The following is a 26974-nucleotide window of genomic DNA, read 5'->3' as shown; positions in this document are numbered from 1 at the left end:
GGGACATTTTCCAACAGGGCGGTTGTACAGAAGTTGATGGTAGATTGACTTCTGTACAAACACCATGCCCATACATGGATTGAAATTTGTCCAGTTCCTGCAGAACTGAATTTCAATCCATCTATGAGCAGCTTAAAGCCAGGTAGACACTAGAGGTTTTTTTTCATCAACCCAGCGAGCTGAACTGAAAAGCTGCCATACTAACTATCCAATGTTAGTGCAGCGATCTTCCCTGCTGAGCTATTGTGTTCTGAAAGGGGAATGCCCCCCCCCCCCACTAGAACACACCGGTCAGGGTGACAGAGAGATGAGTTCATCACTGCGATCTTTCTCTTTTAACTGTAAGTTCACAGGCTGAGGATGGGTCCATGACTGCCTGGGTTCAGAGAAAGTTAGTTGAATGTCACTGACCATTATTCAACTCAGGATACTGAGGATTTCTAGGTGAAAATTAAGCACTTCAAGAAAAAGTTCCAGATTGAAGGTGAGTATTGCAGCAAAAGTTGCTTTTGTATTGTAATTTTTAAAGGGCTATTCATTTCTTTTCACTTGTTCTGCTTTTAGGCTGGGTTCACACATATGTGATGCGGGAACCAGTGCGATTCCTGTACGGGTTCCCACATCCCATGTCTCTAGCAGACAGTTCACACTGCCCTATGCGAACCGCTGCAGGTGTCAATACAAAGTTAATGACTCCCCCAGACTGGTTCGCAGATCGCAGTGCGAACTGTCAATTGGTAAGGAATCGGATTGCACAGGTGTAAACACCTATGAGATCCGATTCCAGTGCGGGACAAAAAGTCCTGCAGCGCTTTTTTGAAAATGCGATGTGAGTTCAACAATATATACGTACAGCAATGCGGTGCGAATCACATGCGATGTCTGTGTTCGCACAAGTGTGAACCCAGGCTGAAGGACTATAGATTATTCTAATGCCCCGTACACACGAGCGGACTTTTCAACATCCAAAGTCCGAAGGACTGAGTCCGTCAGACTATCCGATCGTGTGTGGGCTGCAACGGACTTTTGATTCGCCAAAGTCTGACGGACTTTAGAAATGAAGCATGCTTCAAATTTTCCCGAAGGAACTCCGCCGGACCTGGTCCCCTTCGAAAACTCCGCTCGTGTGTATGCTACTCCGACGGACTAAAACCGACGCTAGGGCAGCTATTGGCTACTGGCTATGAACTTCCTTATTCGAGTCGGGTCGTACGTCATCACGTTCGAATCCGTCGGAGTTTAGTGTGATCGTGTGTGGCCAAGTCCGTTCGGCCGAAAAGTCTGTCAGAACTCCGTCGGAACTCCGGCGGAACTCCTTTGGAAGTCTGTCGGACATAAGTCCTCTCGTGTGTACGGGGCATTAGAGAAAGGAACGGTCACACTTACTGAATAGGGTGCTCACACTATAATCATGTTGGGTATTCAAAGTGAATATAGCTTTAATAAGTACACTAAGCTAAGTATGCATTCATTTTGCTAAATGAACAGTTTCTAGTCCTTTAAATAAATGGCTTAAAGTGGGGTGCCCCTAAAAAAAAAGTACAAATATTGCAGCTGCTGACTTTTAATAATCGGACACTTGCCTGTCCCAGGGTCCAGCGATGCGGGGGAACGAAGCCCCCCCTCGTTCCCCACTCCGCTCCCGGTGCCGTCATTCGTACTGTGTGCACCCGGCTGTGGCTTCACATCCGGGCACCCACTGCGCATGCACGAACGGCGCAGGGCGCCGTGATACGCCGCACAGTCACCTGGGACACGTGACAGGTCCCAGATGACTGTGCGGCGCGAGGGGAAGTGATGTCACCAGCCCAGGCAAGGAAGAAGGCAGACCCCCTAGCAACAGGTATTTAGAGGTGAGTAAAACATTTTTTTTTTCTAATAATTTTATTTATTTATTTTTTTAAGAATTTTAAACAATTTTTTATTTTTTGGTGGCAACACCGCTTTAAAGTCACATCACAAATTATTTTTGTATAGAAATTAAAATCTAATCCAATATAGATTTGTAATACACTTCAGTTTCCCTTGAAATATTAGGGAAACACCTTTCCTTTATAATGTATTATTAATACGTGTAATAATTCCTGATCATATTTATACAGTATATAATACATATATAGTATATAATACATCTGAAAAAAATATATACTAAAATATTCTTGCTTTACCTTATTTTATTGAATGTATTATTTATTCCAGTTTTTTTTTTTTTAATCACTATTTTATAGATTTTGTGACTTTACAGAAATAATATACTCCTGTGATATTACCATGTGTCCCATTTTTTTGTCCTGTGATTGTCCACGAGAACTACCTATAAAGTACATAAAAAAACACATTTCCTTTGTTTCTTATTCATCTTTTATTCTTTATCTGGCGTCTTCTCCTTTTAGCTCCTACTGGGTTATTTTGCTGTGTTGTGCAGCTCTGGTGCTTGGTTCCTCCTGTTGCTCAGTAAAGTTGAAGTCCCGGCACTGCCATGGAAGGCACAGACCATCTGGGGCCAAGAGTTTCCTTAGATGCCTCAGTGGAATGTCATTTAGTAAATGCATTCCACTGAAGCATCTAGGGAAAAAAAAAAAGTCTGTGCCCGTCATGGATGCAGCTGGACTTTACCTAGTAGAAAGAGAGCCAAGCTACCCGTGCCAAGGTGGGAGGTGAGGAAACCAAAGATCAGAGGGTGCCCACCAATGAAGAAGTGTTCTTTGTATCTTCAGTATATATTGCATTTTTGTGGTATTATAAGAGATAGGGGCAAAATATATTAAATGTTACATCATTTTTATTATAATATTTTTATTTAAGTGAACTTTTTTTTTTGTTTAACTATTGCTGCATAACCTGTATAGCAAGTGACTGCAAATATACATACTGGGATGTGGAAACAATTATAGCTACAGCAATAAAATGGATTTGTAGCTTATCTACTTATGCACATTGTTTTCATATAAACTATATTACCAAAAGTATTAGGACACCTGCCTTTACATGCGCATGAACTTTAATGGCATCCCGGTCTTAGTCCATAGGGTTCAATATTGAGTTGGCCCACATTTTGCAGCTATAACAGCTTCAACTCTTCTGGGAAGGCTGCCCACAAGGTTTAGGAGTGTGTCTATGTGAATGTTTGACCATTTTTTTCAGAAGCGCATTTGTGAGGTCAGGCACTGATGTGGATGAGAAGACTTGCCTCTCAGTCTCTGCTCTAATCATCCCAAAGGTTTTCAGTTGAGTTGAGGTCGGGATCCTGTGCAGGCCAGTCAAGTTCCTCCACCCGAAACTCGCTGATCCATGTCTTTATGGGCCTTACTTTGTGCACTGGTGTGCAGTCATGTTGAAACAGGAAGGCGCCGTCCCCAAACTGTTCCCACAAAAGTTGGGAGCATGAAATTGTCCAAAATGTCTTGGTATATTGATGACTTAAGAGTTCCCTTCACTGTAACCAAGCCCAACCCCTGAAAAACAACCCCACACCATAATCCCCCCTCCACCAAATGATTTGGACCAGTGCACAAAGCAAGCTCCTTAACCGCTTCCCGACCACCTCACGCAGATATACTGGGGCAGAAGGGCACGTACAGGCAGATTAACGTACCTGTACATTGCCCTTTAAGAGGCGGCACACGCGCCCGCCGGGAGCCCGTGGACTCGATGTCTGTGGGGATACCCGTGATCATCTCACGAAGAGGAAGAACGGGGAGATGCTAATGTAACCAAGCATTTCCCCTTTCTGCCTAATGACACTGATTACCGCTCCCTGTGTTCGGGAGCGGTGATCAGTGTTGTGTCACACACAGCCCCCCCCCCACAGTTAGAATCACTCCCTAGGACACACTTAACCCCTACAGTGCCACCTAGTGGTTAACCCCTTCACTGCCAGTCACATTTACAATGCATTTTTTATTGCACTGATCGCTGTATAAATGTGAATGGTCCCAAAATCGTGCCACACATGTCTGATGTCTCTGCCATAATGTCGCAGTCCCAATAAAAATCACTGATCGCCGCCATTACTAGTAAAAAAAATAAAATAATACAAATGCCTTAAAACTATCCCCTATTTTGTAGAATATGAATCAGCCTAAACTGAGGAAAAAAAAATGTATATATTTTTTGGGGGTATTTATTATAGCAAAAAAGTAAAAAAAAATGAGTTTTTTTTCAAAATTGCGCTATTTTTTGTTTATAGCGCAAAAAGTAAAAACCGCAGAGGTGATAAAATACCACCATAAGAACGCTCTATTTGTAGGGAAAAAAGGACATCAATTTTGTTTGGGGGCCACGTCACACGACCGCGCAATTGTCAGTTAAAGCACAGTGCTGTTTCGCAAAAGGTGCTCAAATAGTCCGGGGCTTAAGTGGATAAAGACATGAATGAGGGCGTTTGGGGTGGAGGAACTTTACTGGCCTGCACAGAATCCTGACCTCAACCCAATAGAACACCTTTGGGATGAATTAGAGCGGAGACTGAGAGCCAGGCCAGTGCCTGACCTCACAAATGCGCTTCTGGCAGAATGGTGAAACATTTCCATAGACACACTCCTAAACCTTGTGGACAGCCTTCCCAGAAGAGTTGAAGCTGTTATATCTGCAAAGGGTGGGCCAACTCAATATTGAACCCTATGGACTAAGACTGGGATGCCATTAAAGTTCATGTGCCTGTAAAGGCAGGCGTATGTTGTGTAGTGTATGGTAGTGTATGGTAGTGTATATACAGTGTATGTTGTTTTCCCTTTTCAGCAAAATATTGCTTAAGACAATTATGTAAGGGAGCGGAGGAGATCCAATCTCACCCCTATGCTAGGATGCCTGTGGTATAGCCCACATTCTGCTAACTTACATAACACACAAAATAATCTTAATATATATTTTTTTTCATATACTGTACAAACATATATAGATTGTATGATTCATCTAGTATGGCCTGAATAAATCTTTACACTCAAGTACAGCAATATTAGCAATACAAATACCAATCTAGTCATTCGTTAAAACTATACTGTTTACATTGTAATCAAACTGGGTAAATATTAAAGGGTTTTAACTATATGTTTGATCACTATAGATTGTTTCCATAGCAATAAATCAATAAAAAAAAAATCTGATTTTTGAGGCAGCGGAATGGTGTATCTGCCAATGAAACAATGGGGGTTATTTACTAAAGGCAAATCCACTTTGCACTACTAGTGCACTTAGAAGTGCAGTTGCTGTAAATCTGAGGGGTAGATCTGAAATAAGGGGAAGCTCTGCTGATTTTATCATCCAATCATGTGCAAGCTAAAATGCTGTTTTTTATTTTCCTTGCATGTCCCCCTTTGGATCTACAGCGACTTTACTTCCAAGTGCACTTTCAGTGCAAAGTGGATTTGCACTTCGTAAATAACCCCCAATAGCATTTATTATGGAATTATTCAAACAATCAGATCTACAGTATGAGTCAATCTGAATTTAAACTTTCTCTGTAAATTCATTGATTTATTAATTTAGTAACATACATTTGTGAAGAAAAATCTGAATGGGCTAGATAAACTTTCATAACTTGATGACTTCTTTTCACAGCAATTAGTCAACATGGCAAAATAATTGAATCCCAACTTTTCTGGAGCTGCACAGGGGAACAGCAAGAAAAGGTCTGGTATCTGGTCAGACATTGTCAGTAAATCTGCCTGCCTGGGCTGTTACTAAGTAGCTAATAATGTCAAGAATGTCTTTGTCTTTCTGTCTGAGTTGACTGCTGTGCTTTCATGATAGACACAAAGTCCCAGCCAAAGGCTTTTGCTAAAGGAAGCCCAGTGGCCAATTTTGTGACAACTCAACTGATCTTTGCAATTTATGCGAATGATTGTAGACCATATGGCACAGATAAGGCAGGGACACTATTGACTACCGCTCACTCGTGAATTACGTGCCCATATTATAGATACTCTAAAATTTATGGCATCAGATAGTGGCGGGCCTTGGGTTTGTAGGCAAACAAAGCAGTTTGGGCACTGTCTCTAAATAGAAACACTGCTATTGGCAATAAATCTGCTGGCACAAGGCATCTATTCCACCCTCAGTAATTCCTCACAGATAATGCAAAATGTTTGTCCCTACAGATGAAAATATTGGAAATCCCTCTCTACTGGCAGAACACAGCCTTAAAGGACTTTTGCCCTCTATGACCTGCTCTTCTAAAGAAATCCATTCACCACTGCAATATATATGGCCGCATCCACAACAGGAAACGCGGGCTGTCTTTGGAACGTCAGACCTGTCATTTGTCCTGTCATGAAAAAAATTCTCATTTGACCAATTTAACCCCTTTTTATGTTTAAGCAGACCCACCCATCATTTCCTCAATCGAGTGAACAATTCTATTGGTAAACGGTCATCTGGGTATATTTTCAATTGGTAACAAACATAGCATTCATCAGAACATGACAAAAGAAATGTGAGCTGATTGCATTACATGGAACGTGTAATAGTTTCATTTCTATTTAATTACACAAATTAAATTAATTAAAACTACTTAAGCATATTATATTTCCTTTGAGTAAAAATGAAATACTGCATTTAAATAGTTTATATTTAACCGCTTAAGGACCGCCTCACGCCGATGTATGTCGGCAGAATGGCACGGCTGGGCACAAGCACGTACAGGTACATTGCCCTTTAAGTGCCCAGCCATGGGTCGCGAGGGCGCCGCCGGCCACGCACTCACGACCCGGTCCTGAGCTCTGTGACTATGCCCGCGGGACCCGCGGACCCAATCGCCGCCGGTGTCCCGTGATCTGGACACAGAGCTGAAGAACGAGGAGAGGTAAGTGTAAACAAACCTCTTCTCGTGCTTCCTACTGAGGCTGTCACTGATCGTCTGTTCCCTGTTATAGGGAAAGACGATCAGTGACGTCAGATGCCAAGCCACGCCCCCTACAGTTAAAAAAACACACACACACACACTTAACCCCTACACTGCCCCCTAGTGGTTAACCCCTTCACTGCTAGTGACATTTTTACAGTAATCAGTGCATTTTTAATTGCACTGATTGCTGTATTAATGCCAATGGTCCCAAAAATGTGTCAAAATTGTCCGACGTGTCCGCCATAATATGAAGGAGAAGAGATCTCACCGCTCCAGGAGCACACGTGCAGGCTGTAAACTGTTCTCTTCGGCTGGGAAGCCACAGGTGCTAGATATTACCACTAGCAACAGACGAAAAACAAGCTCTGGACTGCCGCACTCTTCAGAAAACCACTTTCTTTTATTGGAAAATCACATCACAGCTCAACAAACACAGCGAACAAGGAAAAATTGCTGATGTTTCGCATTAGCTGTAGTGCTTAATCATAGCAATTTTTTGCACGCACTTGAGAGCAACCGTGTCCACTCGAGAGCATCCGTGACCTCCGGGCTCATTGCTCCCATTTACCACATAATCGCTCCGTCGAATGACGGAGTGATCACTTGTAAACAAACCGGTGTCATAACATCCTCCCTCCCCTCTCTGTACCGATCGGTACAGCGGAGGGGGAAGAGATCGGTGTCAGCAGCGCTGTGGGCTAGATCTGCAGTGCCCACATTGCTGCTCACCGAAAATTAACCCCTCAATTCCCTGCCAATACTCTGCAATACCCTGCCAATACTCTGCAATACCCTGCCAATACTCTGCAGTACCCAGCAATACTCTGCAATACCCAATACCCTGCCAATACTCTGCAATACCCTGCCAATACTCTGCAATACCCAATACCCTGCCAATACTCTACAATACTCTGCAATACCCTGCCAATACCCAGCAATAATCTGCAATACACTGCAATAGCCTGCAATACCCCACCAATACTCTGCAATACCCTGCCAATACTCTGCCATAAATTGCCATACCCAGCCATACTCAGAGATAGTCTGCAATACCCAGCCATACTCTGCAATACCCAGCCATACTCGGTGATACCCTGCAATAACCAGCCATACCCGGTGATACTCTGCAATACCCAGCCATGCTCGGCCATGCTCAGTCATACTCGGTGATACCCTGCAATACCCAGCCATATTCAGCCATGCTCAGCCATACTCGGTGATACCCGGCCATGCTAGGCCATGCTTGACTGTACTCTGCCTTTGTATGTGGCCAGGCTGTGGAACTCTCACACACGTGGTATCGCCGTACTCAGGAGGAGTAGGAGAATCTATTTTGGGGTGTCATTTTTGGTATGTACATGCTGTGTTTTAGAAATATTGTATAAATGGACAACTTTGTGTTAAAAAAAAAATGCATTTTAACCACTTCCCGCCCGCCGGCCGTCATATGATGTCCTTGACTTTGTGCGGGGATATCTGAAGGATGCCTGTAGCTACAGGCATCCTTCAGATATCAGCTTTTTCAGCCGGCGATTCCCTACACCATAAGAACAATCATGATGGCTGTTCCGCTGCTTGATCATTCTTACAGGAGGCGAGAGGGGACGTCCCCCCCCTCCCGCCGCCCTCCGGTGCTTCTACCGATTTTCTCCAATACGATAAAAGCCAGTATAGTTTTTTTTTTGTTTTTTTTATTTCAGGCTTCCCAGCCTAGAGGTGAGATGTGGGGTCTTATTGACACCATATCTCACTGTAAAGAGGACCGATCATGCCATATTCCTATTACAAGGGATGTTTACATTCCTTGTAATAGGAATAAAAGTGATCAAAAAATGTATTTTTGGGGAAAAAAATGTCAAACTAAAATAAATAAAGTAAAATGAACAATAAAAAAAATAAAAAAAAATAAAATAAAGTGCCCTCTCCCCATGTGCTCACATGCAGAAGTGAACACATATGTAAGTCCCGCCCACATATGAAAACGGTGTTAAAAGCACACATGTGAATTATCGCTGCGAACGTTAGAGTGAGAGCAATAATTTTGGCCCTAGACCTCCTCTGTAACTCAAAACATGTAACCAGTAAAAAAATGTAAAGCGTCGTCTATGGGGATTTTTAAGTAGTGACGTTTGGCGCCATTCCACGAGCGTGTGCAATTTTGAAGAGTGACATATTAGGTATCAATTTACTCAGCGTAACTTCATCTTTCACATGCAAAAACATTGGGCTAACTTTACTATTTTGTCTTTTTTTAAGCACAAAACTGTTTTTTTCCCAAAAAAACGCATTCGAAAAATTGCTGCGCAAATACCGTGCGTGATAAAAAGTTGCAATGACCACCATTGTATTCTCTAGGGTCTTTGCTAAAAAAACATATATATAATATATATATATATATATATATATATATATATATATATATATATATATATATATATAATGTTTTGGGGTTCTATGTAATTTTCTAGGAAATAAATGATGATTTTTACATGTAGGAGAGAAATGTCAGAATTGGCCTGGGTGCTCCAGAACGCCTGATGGTGCTCCCTGCATGTTGGGGCTCTGTATGTGGCCACGCTGTGTGGTATCGCCATACTCGGGAGTAATAGCAGAATGTGTTTTGGGGTGTAATTTGTGGTATGCATATGCTGTGTGTGAGAAATAACCTGATAATATGACAATTTTGTGAAAAAAAAAAAGGGAAAAAAATCTTGATTTTGCAAAGAATTTTAGGAAAAAATTACAACTTCAAAAAACTCATCATGCCTCTTACTAAATACCTTGGAATGTCTTCTTTCCAAAAAGGGGTCATTTGGGGGGTATTTGTACTTTTATGGCATGTTAGGGTCTCAAGAAATGAGATAGGCCGTCAGTCCTTCAGGTGTGATAAATTTTCAGATATTGGCACCATAGCTTGTGGACTCTATAACTTTCACAAAGACCAAATAATATCCACCAATTTGTACTTATTTTTACCAAAGATATGTAGTAGTAAAATTGTGGCCAAAATTTATGAAGAAAAATTACTAATCTGCTAAATTTTATTACAGAACCTAAGAAAAATTCATTTTTTTACTGAATTTTCTGTCTTTTTTCTTTTGATAGCACAAAAAATAAAAAACCCAGCGGTGATTAAATACCACCAAAAGAAAGCTCTACTTGTGTGAAAAAAAGGACAAAAATTTCATATGGGTACAGTGTTGCATGACTGAGTAATTGTCATTCAAAATGTGACAGCACCAAAAGCTGAAAATTGGTCTGGTTATTAAGGCTGCTTAAGTGCCCAGTGGTCAAGTGGTTAAACCTTAAAAAACTGTGTCCTAAGAAATTGTATGAAATGTTTAAAAAAATATATATATTGTGCACTGCCTACAACAGGATGGTGCCCTTTTCACATGGTCAATATGGTTGGCTTTTATTCAGTCTTAAACTGTGTAAACCCAGCTTTTGAACTTGTATCTACAGATAAGCCTATAATAACACTTACCTGTAGGTTCAATTAATATCTCCTAAACTTGTGGTGTTTAGGAGATATCTACATGGAAAACAGCCGGTGATGTCACTGGTGCATGTGCTCTAAAGGGATGGCATACTGCTTTGTTATACTTCTCCTGGGGAGGAATGCAGTTCGTTCTGCACTTTTGTGACCCATTTTTAGCCGACAGCCAGCTATAGCCCGCTGTCAGCTGACATCGCCCAGCAGGTCCAGGCTGTGGAAACTTTAAAGTCAGAATTCACCTAGATGCCTGGACCAGCAGCTTGCTCAGCCTCTCAGTAAGCCGCAGAGACCCTGAGACAGCCGCTCATGCCCCCTCCACAGCCTGGCATTCCAGTGAGCTTGGGGGGGGGGGGGCAGAGTCAGGCACTGACAGTCACCACTCTTTGCTCAGCAGTCATTGATCACTCTGTTGTTGGTCTTAGAAGCAGCTGGGGACAGATTTAACATTGGATCGATGCTCCATCTACCTAGGTAAGTATAATTAAAAAAAAGAAAAACATCTCTTTTAAAGGAAAAAAAATCCCACTCTCCCTTCTAAGAACCCTCCATCCCCAATCAAAGATTGCCACTGTAAAATATCTCCCTCCCTCAAATATCCCCCCAGAAATTAAACCCACCTGTCTCTAAACTGACCCCCCCAAAGCAAGCAAAAATATGTCCCTCAGTCAACGCCCTCTCCCCCAGCAAAGATTCCTAATTATGAAGAAAATCTCCCTTCATCCAATCAAATTTCCTCCCAGAAGCATATCCCTGCCATTAACCACCCCTGTAAACTTCTTTACAAGAAACTCCCCCCTTCTCCAAAAGCAAGCCCACCTACCTTTCCTTAACCCCCCACCAAATGAAACTCCCCCAGGCTGGAATTCTCACTTTCTCCTTCCCAAAACAGAAAATGTATGCCTCCCCACTTACCAGACCTCAGATTCAGCACGGCACAGATGTAGGAAAACTTCTGCATCCCCAGTCTCCCTTCGATTGTGTCATATGATACTTCGAGAAGGAGTCTAGGAGTTCCCTCAACCGTACACTGTCAATTGCCGGCATCTGAGACCTTGCAGTAATTTCATGCTTTTCAGGGGGACCCCTTATTAAAATGAGGAGATGGGGCACAATAGAAGATGGGCTGGCCGCTGCACTCCAAAACTCTGATTGCTTCTACTGTGCTGATGCTGAGGCTAAACAGCAGGGACACTGTCTGGGCATTTTGCCAGGATGTTGAACACCCCTGACCCCTCCCCCCTTATCTACGCCCCTGAGTATAACTAAAGACAAAACTTTTATTTTTTTTATTTTAGAGTGAGGGTGGATTAGAATACCTGTCAGTGTTTATTGCTAAATGTGCCCCCGTTAAGAAGATTCACACTCTCTAGTTGTCTCGTTTATCATTATCATTGAAAGTGAAAACAAAAGAGAATCACACATTTTGGGCTGTCCCCAGAAAAGTAATAGAGGGGAAATCTTCCAATAGGGACACTAATAGGTGACCAGGAGGTCCCCAAGGATTTCCCCTCATTTGTAGGGATTTCCTCTCACTTCCTGCTTGTTTATGGGACAGGAAGTGAAGGGAAATCTTCTCAATTGGACACAGATAGCGCCGCTAAAACTAGTGCCACTTTACCCCCTGCCCCCGTGTGAAAGTAGCCTAGCAGGCAGGGAAAGAGCTTTTTGGCATACAGTGCTGACAAGTCTATTTTGCTATAAAAACTTACCTGCCAAAAAAAGCAAAAAATAAAAAATAAACCTCAAAATTTTTTGTTTTTATATGTTTATCTGTAAAATAAAGACTTTTTAAAAAATATTAAAAGCAATGTAATATACATACTGTATATATTTACAAAGCAAAATATAAAGACTGACCAAAAAAAAAGTTATTAGGCCTGGTTCACACCTATGCATTTTCAGTTTTGCAGAAACACACTACAGTCCATTTAACATGGTTTCCTATGGATGTAGTTCACATCTGTGCATTTTATGGAAAGGGCCAGGGACTTTTTTCTGATTTTTGGTTCCATAGACTTCAATGGATTAAAAGCATGTATTGAAAAAAGCAAAAATGCACCTGCAAACCGCAACCTGTATAGGTGTGAATCAGGCCTTGTGTATTAAGCAAATGTACAATGTTTGATTTGCTCTAACAGCATGTAAAATATATCTATCTATCTATCTATCTATCTATCTATCTATCTATCTATCTATATATATATCTATATATATATATACATAGTTTGTTAGTATCTGTAAAATGTGATTTTATAAAAATGTATAAAAACTAAAATATATAATATTAAAAAATAAAAATAAAAATAAAGACTGACAAAAAAAAAGCTTCATCTACTCTAAGGCTGGATTCACACCTATGCATTTTTAGTGCTTTTTGCATTTTGCAGATTTGCACTGCAGTCCATTTACCATGGTTTCCTATGGAACACGTTCTGTAGTGTAAATCTGCAAAATGCAAAAAGCACTAAAAATGCATAGGTGTGAATCCAGCCTAACAGCATGTTATTTAAATACAAATTTATGTATAAAAAAAATAAAAAAAATAAAGACTGGCAAAAAAAAGTTTGATCTGCTCTAACAGCATGTTATTTAAATACACATTTCTGTATTAAGTGATTTAGTCATAGCACATGGCAGACATGGCATAAAAAGGAACATAGTCCAAAATTCAACATGTAGATTCTATGCACAGAAAAAAAAAACAACTAGGCCTATTCAGCCAGCCGTGTTCTTCTACTGATTTTTGCACTGAACATCCGCAATAAAATAACTCTACTAAATAATCAATATAACTCTAGAAATCTATTTCCTGTGCATTGAGGGAGACCAGATATTTGTGTAAGTCCCTTCACATGTACTTTGCGTTTCCAGCTAGGACTGCAACTATTTCATCTATCAAGCCGTTTAGTTGCCGGTGAGATAATGGCACACAGATCCCTGCAGTGTTACAGGCTGTTGTCAAGTTGTAATGAGCTAGGTCCATGAAGCAGCTGTTTCACACAAGGGTTGCTTTGTCCAACAAAGGCCTGGATCATTTTACTGGGAGTGGCCAGACCTCATGTTAGCGGCAGCAGCAGCTCAAGCAAAATACTTTCAATACAATTCCCATTTTCTGTGCTGGAGTCTCTCTAGTAAAATAAACTCTGAGATGATGTTTGACAGCCAGACTGATAACAATCTGGGACTGTTATACTAAGTAGGCTTGAAGGATGCTTCTAGCAAGATTACATACACTAAGGACTTTTTGTTACATAGTAGCTATTACTGGTCTAAAAAAAAATCAAAAAATAAAACAATTAAAAAACGAAAATATAACCTAATAACATAATGTACCTGAATTGTCAAGTGAAACTAAACGCTGGTTTTAAAAAAAGAAAATTCAATGCAAATATGTAGTCTTAAAGTGATTGTAAAGCTTCTGTTTCTATTTTTTGAAAAATAAATATATGTATGTGGCAATACCTCACATGTGTTATTTGAACACCGTTTACATATATGTGGGCACGCCTTACGTATATGTTCGCTTCTGCTTTTTACTTTTATTTCTTATTTTTACAATGTCCCTTTATTTATTTATTTTTTATGACTTTTATTCCTATTACAAGGAATGTAAACATCACTTGTAAAAGAAATAAGCACGACAGGTCCACTTTATTGAGAGATCTGGGGTCAAAAAGACCCCAGATCTTACATTTACCCTGAAAAGCAAGAAAAAAAAAATACACTGACTTAAAATAAAAATAAAAAATAATTTCTTTAAGCCCAAGAACTAAAAGTGACGTCGGAGGTCGCTCCGGTCCTCCATAGGGGATACAGCAGAGTAGAGGCTATCTTGCTCTCACTCGACTTTCTGCCTAGCCATTGGCCGCATGGGATCGGTTCTCACCGACAGTTCCGGTAAGCTCAGAAACAACCTCTACTGCCGTAGGTGATCTCGCGGAGAATACACCACTGGAATCACTTTCATGGGAAAGCCGGCCGCCTAGCAAAGAAAAATATACCCAGGTTATGGCAGTTAGCTGCTGCAAAAACCCCAGTATTAAATGTCAAATGTAAGGACGTATATTTACAATTAGGTGGTCAGCAAGTTGCAATCAATGGTGTTTTTATTGGTATTTTATTGGTATTCATTTAAATCACTTTGTAGAGATCTGTTTCCAGATGAGAATAAATTTTTAGTGCCAAAAATCTAAATTTAACCTGCTGTGAGTCAATAATCTATGACAATCAAACATGAAAACTCAAAGGGGGTGAATACTTCTTATAGGAACTATAAGGAGAGTTTCTTGTGACAAGTTATATCAATGTTCTTCCATGTTTTTTGCACATGTTCAAAACAGACAATTTTAAAGGATGTCAATGTAACAGACTGGCTGTGTTGTGCTGTGCATGGGACAAAGGTTATTTTGCTATTTTTTTTTTCTTTTTTGTGTTTTCGGCAAGGAGTTGCCTACCTGGTCCTCAGACCTGTGATTTATGAACTATACACTTCCCTTTCAAAATGCTCGAGGATAAAGAAACATCATTCATACCAGCATAGTTTTTCTAATGTGCAATTAATGGTACGGATTTTGTTGCATCTAATTACTCATTATTGTTCATTTATTAAAAAGTGCTGACAGGTATGAAGTGTAGGCACCAAGAGGTATGACATACCTGCATCAGCTTTTAGTACCACTCTGTCACTTTAAAAATATTGAACTATCAGAAAAGCCAAGTAATTAAATCCTAACTTCCCTTTGAAATAGTTAGTTTAGGCCAAGCTGGCCGAAAATACAATTTTCCTTTACTAACTGTCAGCACTGCATAAACTATATGTAGCATCAGCGCTGTGTGGCGGCCAGTGGTACGGTAACTTATTTTCTGCTGGCAGAATAAAATCAAATTGGGCTTGCTCAGGCACTCACAGAAGGCCTAGTCATTTATTTTTTTTATCAGTGAACAAATGGCTCCCTCTAATTGGCTGGAGGTGGGGAGGTGGGTGGATAATGTCACACTTTCCACCCCAGTCAACTGATTTTGTTCCGGCAGCCGACGGGAAATCCCCAATTTTTTTAAAGTGAAGTTAAACCTGGAGTTAGGCTTTAAGCATTTGAGCCAAGCATGAGGTACAAGGCCACATTCAGACTTTTATGTTATGCTGAAATGCATGTGTATGGTAACAGGCTATCCATGGTGCCATTACCTTTCAATAGCACATGCCATTCGGCGCACCTCAACCTACAGATGTTTGTCATTTGTGCAATGGGATGCAGTGCCTTAAAAAATATAAGTGCAGGCTTTTGTGCGTTGAGGTGTACAGTCAACCCAAAATGAATAGGCTACTTTTAAGCAGCATGCCTAAAATGCACAAAAACACACCGGGGTTGATTTACAAAAACTGGAGACTGGTGTAGCTCTGCATAGAAACCAATCAGCTTCCAGGTTTTTGTCAAAGCTTAACTGAACAAGCTGATTGGCTACCATGCACAACTGCACCAGATTTTTCACTCTCCAGTTTTAGTAAATCAACCCCATTGAGTTAATGCACATGTGGTAGCATAACACATAATGTAAATCCTGCTTAGAATCTGCTGTATATCTGATGATGCATATCTCAGTGCCTGCACTCCATAGCAATAGCGAAAAAAATAGAAGTATTAATTACAATGCAGAGTACTTACTAGGAACAGGCAGATCATTTTCCTGTTCTTCTCTTTCCATTTGTTGGCACCATCCCTCCATCCTGTCCTTTTCTGCCTGCAGAAGCTTTAGAAACCAATGTCCATCTCTGTGACAAACTGACCTATGAACTGCTTCCAATGGATCTTCTGTAATGGAATCAATCCAAGGGTCTGGAGGAGGTAGTATGGAAGGATCAAAATCAGCATCAAAGTCCTCCTCCACTGCACAGGCGTGATAATGGTTGCCTGAGCCCTGGATGCTGACTGTGGAGGTACAAGCATCTCGAGAATACTGCTTAGTCAGTGGCCGACTATATTGAAATTCCTGTTCAGCCAGTTCCACTGGACATTCAAAATGCTCCCTGAGGTCCAAATCTGCTTGCACAGCAGCAGTAACACTATTTGATCGGGTCAGTCTTCGCAACCTTTAATGAAAGGAAATCAGAAATCAGTTATTCAGCAAGCCTATAAACATAGAGGGTCAGTTAAAGTCAGAGTATCTATAATCAGTAGACATTCAAACACAATACAAACAGTGGAGAAGGGTTAGGACTTCTGTCAGGGCAAGCTGGGTTGTCTGTCATTGGAATTTCAACTTCATCCATTCAGTATGGAAAGGGGTATTTGCATTTATTAACTGGCTTCAATTTACCACTGTAGAATTTTTTAGTAACATATATACCCAAACTTACCCTTTTAATTTTTAACTAATTCTACACCCAATTATATCACTATTAACTACTCCACCAAACTCTTCAGCTTTACCTTCTTGCCCACTTTTTTCCTTTCTCAGCCTTCAGCAGGGGCGCTAAACCCTTTTACGATGGCACATTCCCAATGGATTGCCCAGTATATCCTCATAGTCCCTTCCCCAGACTGTCAGCATCAACATCACCTATACTGTATTACCAATATGACTTTATTTTTCTTTGCACAAGGATGGATAGTAACACAACTGCTGAAATAAACACCACAGGGACTTCATATTCATGTATATAAAAATGCCAAATCCCACATATACGAGCTAGACACAACTAGTGAGTAGCTTGTGATTTAAAGCAATTAAAACATGGAATGCAGACAATGTTACTCACTTGTTCAGGTGATATCTGTCTACAGAAAGTGGACATTTTTCTCACTTTGGAGAACAACACGGACGTTGTTGGGCATAAAATATGCCTAGTATAAATTTTTTTTTATTTTTCTGTGTCCAAGGAGCTGCAGGTGGGGCATACAACTGACCATAAGAATGAATGGCTGTACCCCTCTTATAGCCACTTGATTGTACGCACACACAGAGGTGTACATCCATTCACTTCCATGGCCAGCTATACATCCAAAAAATGCAAAAGAGATGAAATAATCGAGTCACACTCCTCTTCACACTCCTGTTTAGGTGACTGGTGATTAACCCAAAGAGGTGTACAGCCATTCACATCCATGGCCAGCAGTACATCCCACCTGCAGCTCCCAGTGTGTTCAAAAATGCAAAAAAGATGAAATAATAGAGTCACACTCCTCTTCACACTGCCTGTTTAGGTGCCTGTTGATTAACCAATATTGAATAGTAAAGGGTAAAGTGCACCACTGTCGTCCTGCTATCTCTGCAAGAGAGTTAAGAAGGGACACATTGGCCATTGAACAGACATACTTCTTGTCCATCATTGGGTTGGCTGATGCAGAAAAACTGAAGCCTTTGAGATTTGGTGCATTACAAGTTACGAGTTGTGTGAACAATTCGAGTTAGGCAAAAGTTCGTACCGAACATCATCTGTTTTCCCATTCGGCAAGCACCTGAATTTGCAAATGCCCCCCCCTCCTAAACCATACCAGGCCACATGCCCAACAATGGGGGGGTGCTTTGGGGCAGAGAAGCCCCCCCACCCCAAAGCACCTTGTCCCCATGCTGATGGGGACAAGGGCATCTTCCCGAAAACCCCGGGCTGTGGTTGTGGGGGTCTGTGGGCAAGGGGCTTATCAGAATCTGGAAGATCACGCCCTCCCCATGTGAATTAGTACCCCTACCCATTCACCCATAAAAGTGTCAAAAATAAATAGAGACAGAAGGCAGTTTTTGATAATTAATTTATTAAAAAACCAACAAAAACAATGTCCCCTGAGCTAGATCCATTGTTAATCACACCTCCCGCTGCACTGCTGGACAGAAAAAAAAAACTGCTATGCCTGTGAGGAAGGCTAACTGCTGAATGCCTGCTCTGTCGTTTGTCAGTTCTTAAATAGGTAAGGGGCAGGGTCACCTGGTGATGTCACCTAGTGTCACCGCCCCCTTGTAACCAACCCAGCATGCACTAGTCGGTGATGTCACCAAGGGGCAGTGGCCTGTGGCGTGATATGGTTTTTCGGGGGGAGCACTCACTCATCTCCCCCTTTCCTGACCTGCCAGGCTGCATGCTCAGATAAGGGTCTGGCATGAATTTTGGGGGGCCCCACCTCCTTTAATATTATTGTCTGCAATTTAAATGTCATTTTTTTTCTTTATAAATGTCAGTTTTTCTGCAGCAGGTTCTATACACGGTAGAGATGCGCCACTTTACAGGCGGACTAAGAGGACACCCCAGGCACTATAATTAAAGGAATTTATAATTTTATTTTATCTATATTTTGCTTCACTTTAAGCATTATTAAAATCACTGTGTTTTGCCCTCCCACGAGGGATTATCAAGGACCTTGATAATCCTCGATGACACCTTGTGGGAGGGCGAAACGTGTTGACGCAATTTCCAGTTTCTAGTCCAAACTACGTCACTTCTGGTTGTCGGTGGAATGCGCGCTGGATGCAGCGTCTCCTGTTGTATTTCTTTGCTAATCCATGCGCAACACAAGTCACATGACAAGTTTCAGCCCATTGATTTCAATGGCAACCGTTCCAATCTACGTGACTTAAAGTCATTGCGACTTTTTTAAGACTTGAGTGCCAAAGAGTTGCACTCTAAAGACACACTCGAAATTGAGTGACTTTGAAGCTGCACTAGTGTGAACCTGGCCTCGACCACAAAATACAAAGAAAATGTTTTTGATAATACGGCCCCTTTCACACTGACGAACCGATCGGGTACGCCTGTCAGTTTTTTGAGCGGACCTGATTGGACCATCCTTTGCTTTTTTTATGGAACATGTATCCATTTACACCTGCCAACTTCTGATCCTGTCTGCTAAAAACAGACGGATGGGGATTTGTTTCCCATCCATCTGGCGGATCAGATGACTGTTGGATGGAATTGGACAAGCGATTGCTTTCAACCTTGCTGCTATAGTCCTGTTGTTTCGTGGTCTATGGATGTTATGCGTGGATTATAATGATTAAAGCATTTATACTTCTGAGGACTGGAGTGCGGTCACCTCTTTTGCACATACTTTGGGGGTCAGCAGAGAGATCCCTTGCTAAGTGGGTGGATCTGCTTGCAGTGTGCAGTGGCGGCCTGTCTATTAGGGGCATCAGAACGCTGCCCCCTCTATCCACGGCCGCCACGCTATGCTCTATCCACGGCCGCTATTTTGAAAGGGCACAATGCTGGGCATGTGAATTACAGAGATAGGAGTGTTTTTTGAAGCACCTGATTAGAGCCAGAGGTGCTTATAGACTTCAAAATAGGGTGGACTCATGGTGCAGAGCATTGCGCCAGGAGCCCACCCAGATGTTACAACAGCGAATTAATATTTGTTATTGAAAACACTGAGCCTCAATCCAGCCAATCAGAAACAGGTCTGAGACCTGTTTTCAGATTTGGCAGAAAAGAGTCCCAATTGGCTGCCAAAGAGGAGGGAAGAAACGTAGCCACCGTAAAGTCCTAGGAGAGCAGGGGAAGAGAAAACTGTTGTCGCCGCCACCAAGCAAGGGAAGCCGCCGGTGAAGCCCGGGGGAATCGTTGCCCACCACAGATGGGGTAAGTACACCAGACCCACCTGATTGACCGGGGGGTGGTACTGTTTGCCCCCCCAAAAATAAATTACCACCGGCCGCCACTGGGCCTTATGTTTCTAAATATTGTAAACTAATTTTTCAGTTGAGACCTATACGTTCGATGATGTAACGTGTACTGGTTTCATGGGAGTTATGCAATTTCAACATTTTAACGTTGCCTCTTCCTGGTCGTAAATAAGGTGGCACCTTTTAATGACTGCATTATATTATTACACCATCTATGTGAAGCTCCTGCGAGTTATTGAAAGTAGATCAAATATTTACTATTCAAGCCTGAACCTGCTCAACATAATACAAACAGCATTCTCCAAACCGCAAGCGTTACAGAATGTGCCGTGCACTTATCAGCCTTCGACTCCCCTGTTCTTGGTGCTTTTCAAATGTATCCAAAGTTCCTGGCTGTATGGAGGAACATTGACAAGAAGTGACATCACAACTGTCTACACCAGCTAGAACTCTGCAGTGTTTGCATTCCTCCTCTGATAACACAGGTCTTTCACTAACAGATACATCTTTGAAGGCGTGGGAACATGGGTACAGGCAATCCACATGCTTCAATGTAACCTGACCCACAGCTTTCATACTCGCTGAGCTCATTAAAGTGACAGTACTCCAAACTTGTCACATCAATAAACGTCCAAAACACACACATGGCCTTTGATGTAGAAGACATTAGTATAGAGAAACAGGTATTGCATGCCGTAATATTTATGTTATTCTTACTAAACTGACGTGCACGCAAAATAAATATATTAAGATACTCTTGGCTGTAAAGCAGACATTTTATCAGCAAGTATTAAAACAATGTAAAATGGGAATTTTTCACCTCCCGTGTTTTAATTACAGGAAAATATGATGTATGTTCAGCCAGAGCATATATAAAGTAACCATATGGAACTGCGTTACTTTAACTGACAATTGCGCGGTTGTGCGATGCTGTACCCCAAAAAATAAAAATATGTATGTCTTTTTATTTCCCCACAAATAGAGCTTTCTTTTGGTGGTATTTGATCACCTCTACGGTTTTCATTTTTTGTGCTATAAACAACAACAAATAAAAAAATAACAATTTTGAAAAAATAATATTTTTTACTTTCTGCTATAAAACACATACAATTAAAAAAATTGAAAAAAATAAAATAATCAAATTTCTATACCAATTTAGGTCAATATGTATTCTGATACATATTTTTGTTAAAAGAAAAAAACCCAATCAGCGTATATTAGTTATAGCATTTACAAGCTATGAGATTATTATTATGAGATTATACAGTATTTATATAGCACCAACAGTTTTAGGCAGCGCTTTACAACATGAGGGCAGACAGTACAGTTACAATACAATTCAATACAGGAGGAATCAGAGAGCCCTGCTCATTAGAGCTTACAATGGTGGCCATCAGCAACTTAGACCGCTTTCACACCACGCCGCCCATAGCAGCGGCGGTAAAACGCCGCTATTTTTAGCTGCGTTTTACCGCCGGATTTGCGGCGCATTTCGGCCGCTAGCGGGGCGCTTTTACCCCCACTAGTGGCCAAGAAAGAGTTAAAACTGCCGGCAATATGCCGCAATAGCGGCATTTTGCCGGCAGTATTACAGCGCTGCCCCATTGATTTCAATGGGGAGCAGCGGTGGAGGAGCGGTAAACACACCGCTCCTTCACCGCACCAAAGAAGCTGCTGGCAGGACTTTTCCTGATGTCCTGCCAGTGCTCCGTTGCAGTGTAAAAGCCCTCGGGGCTTTCAAACTACAGACAACGGTGCAGCAGTTTTAGGGTGGATTGCAGGTGCTATTTCTAACGCTATAGCGCCTGTAAAATGCCCTTGGTGTGAAAGGGGTCTTATAGCGGGACTACAATACTGCAGCGGGCAAATAGGACACTAACTGACACTTTTGATACTTTTTGGGAACCAGTGAAACTAATACAGTGATCAGTGGAAAAAAAATTCACTATCACTATGCAATGGCTGGGAAGGGGTTACTGTCAGGAATGATCAAAGCTAGTGTGCCTAGCTAGTGTTTTCTTACTGCGGGGGAGGTGCTTTTACTAGGGGAAGGCATGGATCCATGTCCTTGCTTTTGCAGGAACACAGGATCGGTGGGTGCCAGCGGACATCGTGTCCCATGGTACCCGTCGATCAGCTCACGCTGGATAAATTCACAGTGAGAGCGGGCTGGGAGCGGCGCACATGCGCGCCCCAGACCCAGAAATGTCAGATCACAGACTAGGTATGTGTTTCGGCACAGCTGTGCCACTTTGCCGCCGTGTATATTTATGTTATACAGTCAATAAGTGGTTAAACCCCAAAACAAAAATGCACTATTTTGCAGCTTACCAATCCTTAGATATGGGGGCTGCATTCTTTTTATTTTTTTGCTTTTTCTTCACTTTATTTTCACCTGGTGATCTAGCCGGTAAGTCTGTTATTTTTTCAACTTCTTTTAACAGATCAAGCTGTCCAGCAAAAGCGACAGTTGAGACAGTCCGTTTAAAACTGAATGGGGTGATTACAATGATCAGCTTTTATTAATTTATGTAAAACCTTTATCCCAAAAGGAAAAAAAAAACTCTTGCTGTAACTGCATACAAACAATTTAACTAAAAAGTGTTAGTTCTGTTCACGTACAAGAAAAATTTGGAGTTGGTCGCTTCTGAAATTTTCATTTGGATGTTGAAAAGTACCAAACCATTCTTCCGATTTTCTCATAGTGTGTACCCCCCTTAAGAAAAGAGTGTATTACTGGTCAGATCATCAGGTAAAATAAAGGAAAAATACCACTTTAAATTATTATTCGAGGATTTACCAAAAATTATGTTTCACAAGACTTTCATATTATTTTTTTGTTCCATAAAAGACTTTCATATTATTACAGGCATTTATTTAATGTCAACACGTTACATCAGTCCCTGTCCTCAAGGAGCTTCCTACAGTTAGGTCCATATATATTTGAACACTGGTACAATTTTCATACTTTTGGCTCTGTAGATCACCAGAATAAAATGAAGATGAAACAATCCAAATTAATTTGGCCTTAATTCAAAGGGTTAAACATAAATATCAAGTCCAGTGGCTTTCTCCTGCTCCTTTGTTCTGTTATCACCATGATAACTTTTGACAAGTTCTCTGACACATGATAAAACCAGCCTGAAATTTGTGTCAGGGTGGGTGCTATAAATAGATTAGCAGAAAGCTACTCTACTCACAGGACAGCTCTGAAAGTCTCTACCTATGTGGAGGTGAGAGGGGGGGGGGGGGGGTGCCTTTACTCCAATCAGCTGTTTCCCATTGCAACGTGCAACACTACACTGCTACTGCTGAATTAGGAAGTGAAAATTCGATGTGCACTTTCTAAACAGTATATAAAGCTGAAGACAGCAGGTATACATGTAAAAATTGTATTGGGAGATTTGTTTTTTCCCTGTGCATCATCAAAGACTGTTCACTTCATTGGGTATATGTGAGGGTTTACATCGAAAGTGAAATGCCATTGCAGAATATTCCACTTCTTTTCCTTCAAAATGCTTTTGCAGTATGTTTTGAATTATTGTCCATCTGTACTGTGAAGCGCTGCCAATCAACTTTGCTGCATTTGGCTGAATCTAGACTGACATTATATTTCTAAACACTGCAGAATCCATCTGGCTGCTTCTGTCTTCTGTCACATCATCAATAAATACCAATGACCCAGTGGCACTGGAAGCAATGCATGCCCATGCCATCACACTGCCTCCACCATGTTTTCCAGATGACGTTGTGCACATAGCCACTGAAAATTGTCTGGTTCAGTGGGGACTGAATGGATTTTGATCCAACTCTATAGCCATTCCAAAAGGATTGTTGGAATATTTTGTTTGATCGGCTGGCTGCAAACAATTGGCTGCAGCTGCTAGGCAATGTATTCTCGCTATTTAGGAGTCCCTCTGTCCGAATACAATGGCACAGTGGGAGGATTCCTATTCCCACTTTGCTGGCAATAGATGGTTTGAATCTTGGCTGATTCAGCAGGGGCCAGACGAGATTCGAATCATCTATGGGCATGATGAATTTACCCAAGTGGAGCCATCAATCAACTTGGGTAAAACCAGCATTTTGAATTTTTGGCATTAGATTATAGCCAATAATCACTGTGTTCTCCCGGATGGGACAGGAGAACACAACAGCTCCACAGGCAGTGTTGATGGGGAAATCAAGCGATTTTCTTTACTGCAACGTGGTTTCAGGAAAGAAGATTGCATCATTCATGACCAGCTTAAGACTGTAGAAGACCAGTAATTGTGAATCCCCCTTGGGGAAAAACATGACTGAAGAAGAGGCCCTGCGTGGACCTGAAACATTGTCTTTCTGAGCAATCCCATAATAAAGCACTCTGAAACATGCTTGTCATCTTTTCAATGACATCTTTAAAGATGTAGATAGAAATGGATACATCCCTTAAGGTAGTTGCCACCATTCTAGATGGCTGGGTGGCATCCCTAAAAGCCAGATGTTAAGAGTAAGAAGGAATTGCAATAAAGAAGAAGATTATGACACACAAGCGGAATTGGTTTTGGAACGATTTCATCAACCATTGGTGAGTTAGATAGGGAAAATTTGTTTCAAAAGAAAGCTAAAAAGCAGAAAGATTACGGTGTGGCTTTCTTAACTGGATATAACTGACAATATAAACAGTTTGAAAAAATAATTAGGAAACATTGGCCTCTGTTATTGGAAGATAGAGAGCTAAAAAAAATCTTGCCCGCACAGCCCAGATTTATTTATATGAAACCTCCAACGCTCAGGCTCAAATTGGCACACAATGTTATTAATCCTCCCAAGAAATTATTTACTTTTTTTGATCAAACTGCTTTTTTTTAGTTGTGGCAAATGTGTGATGTATAAAACCTCCAAGCATAGAAAATGGAAAACTATCCACTTCAGCTCTTTTTCTGAGGGTAGGTCTTTTGAAATCAAAAAATGGATCACTTGTGGGACCACACGTGTTACCTACCTCTTCTCTTGTCCCTGTGGTCTACAATAAGTGGGCAGGGCCACAAGAAAAATTAGGGGTAAGGCTTAGGGAGCATGTCAATAGAATCAAATAGGGCTATAAACATCATGGCCTGTCCAATCATTTCAGATTGTTTCACAAAAAAAATCCAGAGGGCCTCACATTCTGTGGGATAGATAGGGGGGGAGGAACATTGGAGAGATTCCAATCTCAAGAGAGCTATCTAACAAAATGTGACTCAATGGATCCATAGGCTCTGGACTTTGAGTCCCCATGGCCTTAACATTGAACTAGAGCTTAATTGTTCTTTGTCCAATTGGTAATATTATTTTTTCTATTTTATTTTTATTTTATTTTATTTTTTCTATTTTATTTTTATTTTCTTTCATTTTTATTTTTAATATTTTTATTTTCATTTTTGTTTTATTTTTTATATTTCATTTATTTTTATTGAATTTTTATATTTATTTTATTTTTATATATTTTTTTATTTTTATATTATTATTTTTTATTTTATTTTTTAATTTATTTTATTTAATTTTCGTTTTTATTTTATTTATTTCTGTTTTGTATTTATTTTTATTTTATTTCTATTTTTATTTCATTTTCTTTCTTCCTTTTTCAATTAATGTTTATTCATCATTATTCTATATTGGAAATCTTTTGCATATGTCTATCGTATTAGTTGCTTTTATTGTTGTCATAAAGCTAAACAGATAAATTGTTCTTTTAAAGTGTTTGTTGTTATTAAAGTTTTATACGAAACGATTTAAAAGGAGGAAGTGAGTGTCTGTCTTCCATACACAGATCGTAATTGGTCATTTTTTTTCTGCAAAGAGGGTGGTTCTGTCTTCCATACACAGATAGTAATTGGTAATTTTTTACTACATAGAGGGAGGTTCTCTAGGGTATAAATAGATTGTAATGGAACCGGAAGTGATATCCTTGATGACGCCCTGGAGGAGGGACGAAACGCGTCAACTTACTTCCGGTTTGTGTTAAAACATTAACGCAAATTTCCGTCTCTGTGGAATGCATGCCATTCAGCAGCGAACTCAGATGATTTTCTTACCGGTGCCTATTTTTGCCAAAAATCCTGTAAGTTGTGCATTGAATTCTTTCTCTGTTTTTTTTTTTAACATTGACGTATTAGGCACTGTTTATTAGGACGTACTGTATATGGCTTGATTTAGGCTGCTAGCGCTGTTTTATATATTTTTCAATGACATATCTTGCTCTTACCTTTGGCGAAAGGCACTTTTGATTGAATGGTTCTATGTTTGGGCCAGATGATCTAGTAACTGCCAGCAAACATGCAGAACACGAGAGTCAGTGTGTGAAATCAGAATTTTATACACCTGGTCTGGGTCAGCAAATAAAAACATTACTGACATTACTGAAACCAATAGATCTGGGCTGCAATTATAATTTTTACATTTTATAGCTTATAGCTACATCAAAGATTGCAAAATTAAAGGCATTACCGTATATACTCGAGTATAAGCCGAGATTTTCAGCCTCTTTTTTGAGGCTGAAAGTGCCCCCCTCGGCTTATACTCGAGTCATCGCTGTCTGCCTGCTTGATCAGCGTGTCGAGCAGACAGACAGCGGCCATTCTATAATTCAAAAGCCGCGCCTCCGGCTCCGCCTTCGCCTGTGATAGGCGGAACACTGAATTTCCCAGCAGCCTGTGTTCCGCCTATCACGGACATCGTCGAGGATGAGACGATGTCCGTGATAGGCGGAACACAGGCTGCTGGGAAATTGTGTTCCGCCTATCACAGACAGGGAGGCGCGGCATTTGAACAGGGGAATGGGCGCCGACGAAGAGCGGTGATCCTGGGACGGGACCGGACGGAGGCTCGGCTCGGACGGGACGGGACCGGACGGAGTCTCGGGACGGGACGGGACTGGACGGAGGCTCGGGACGGGACGGGACCGGACGGAGGCTCGGGACGGGACGGGACCGGACGGAGGCTCGGGACGGGACGGGACCGGATGGAGGCTCGGGACGGGACGGGACCGGACGGAGGCT

At 41.2% G+C, this 26974-nt stretch overlaps 1 protein-coding gene across 3 annotated transcripts in view; it reads right to left on the bottom strand.

The window, feature by feature from the left end:
- The window catches only part of DLGAP1 (DLG associated protein 1), a 732246-nt gene that overhangs the window by 27236 nt on the left and 678036 nt on the right, over positions 1–26974 (bottom strand). For all 3 annotated transcript variants that reach the window (XM_077492513.1, XM_077492515.1, XM_077492514.1), the window contains one exon: positions 16007–16431. In XM_077492513.1, coding sequence (XP_077348639.1) covers positions 16007–16431 — 425 coding nt within the window. The remainder of the gene's footprint in view (positions 1–16006; positions 16432–26974) is intronic.

This window comes from Lithobates pipiens, unplaced genomic scaffold (assembly GCF_037356315.1).
Source record: "Lithobates pipiens isolate NorthernLeopardFrog02 unplaced genomic scaffold, aLitPip1_a1.2 Scaffold_19, whole genome shotgun sequence".
In the NCBI taxonomy this organism is placed as follows: domain Eukaryota; kingdom Metazoa; phylum Chordata; class Amphibia; order Anura; family Ranidae; genus Lithobates; species Lithobates pipiens.
The sequence above is the reverse complement of the archived record's forward strand: the minus strand, read 5'-3'. Positions and strand labels throughout refer to the sequence as shown.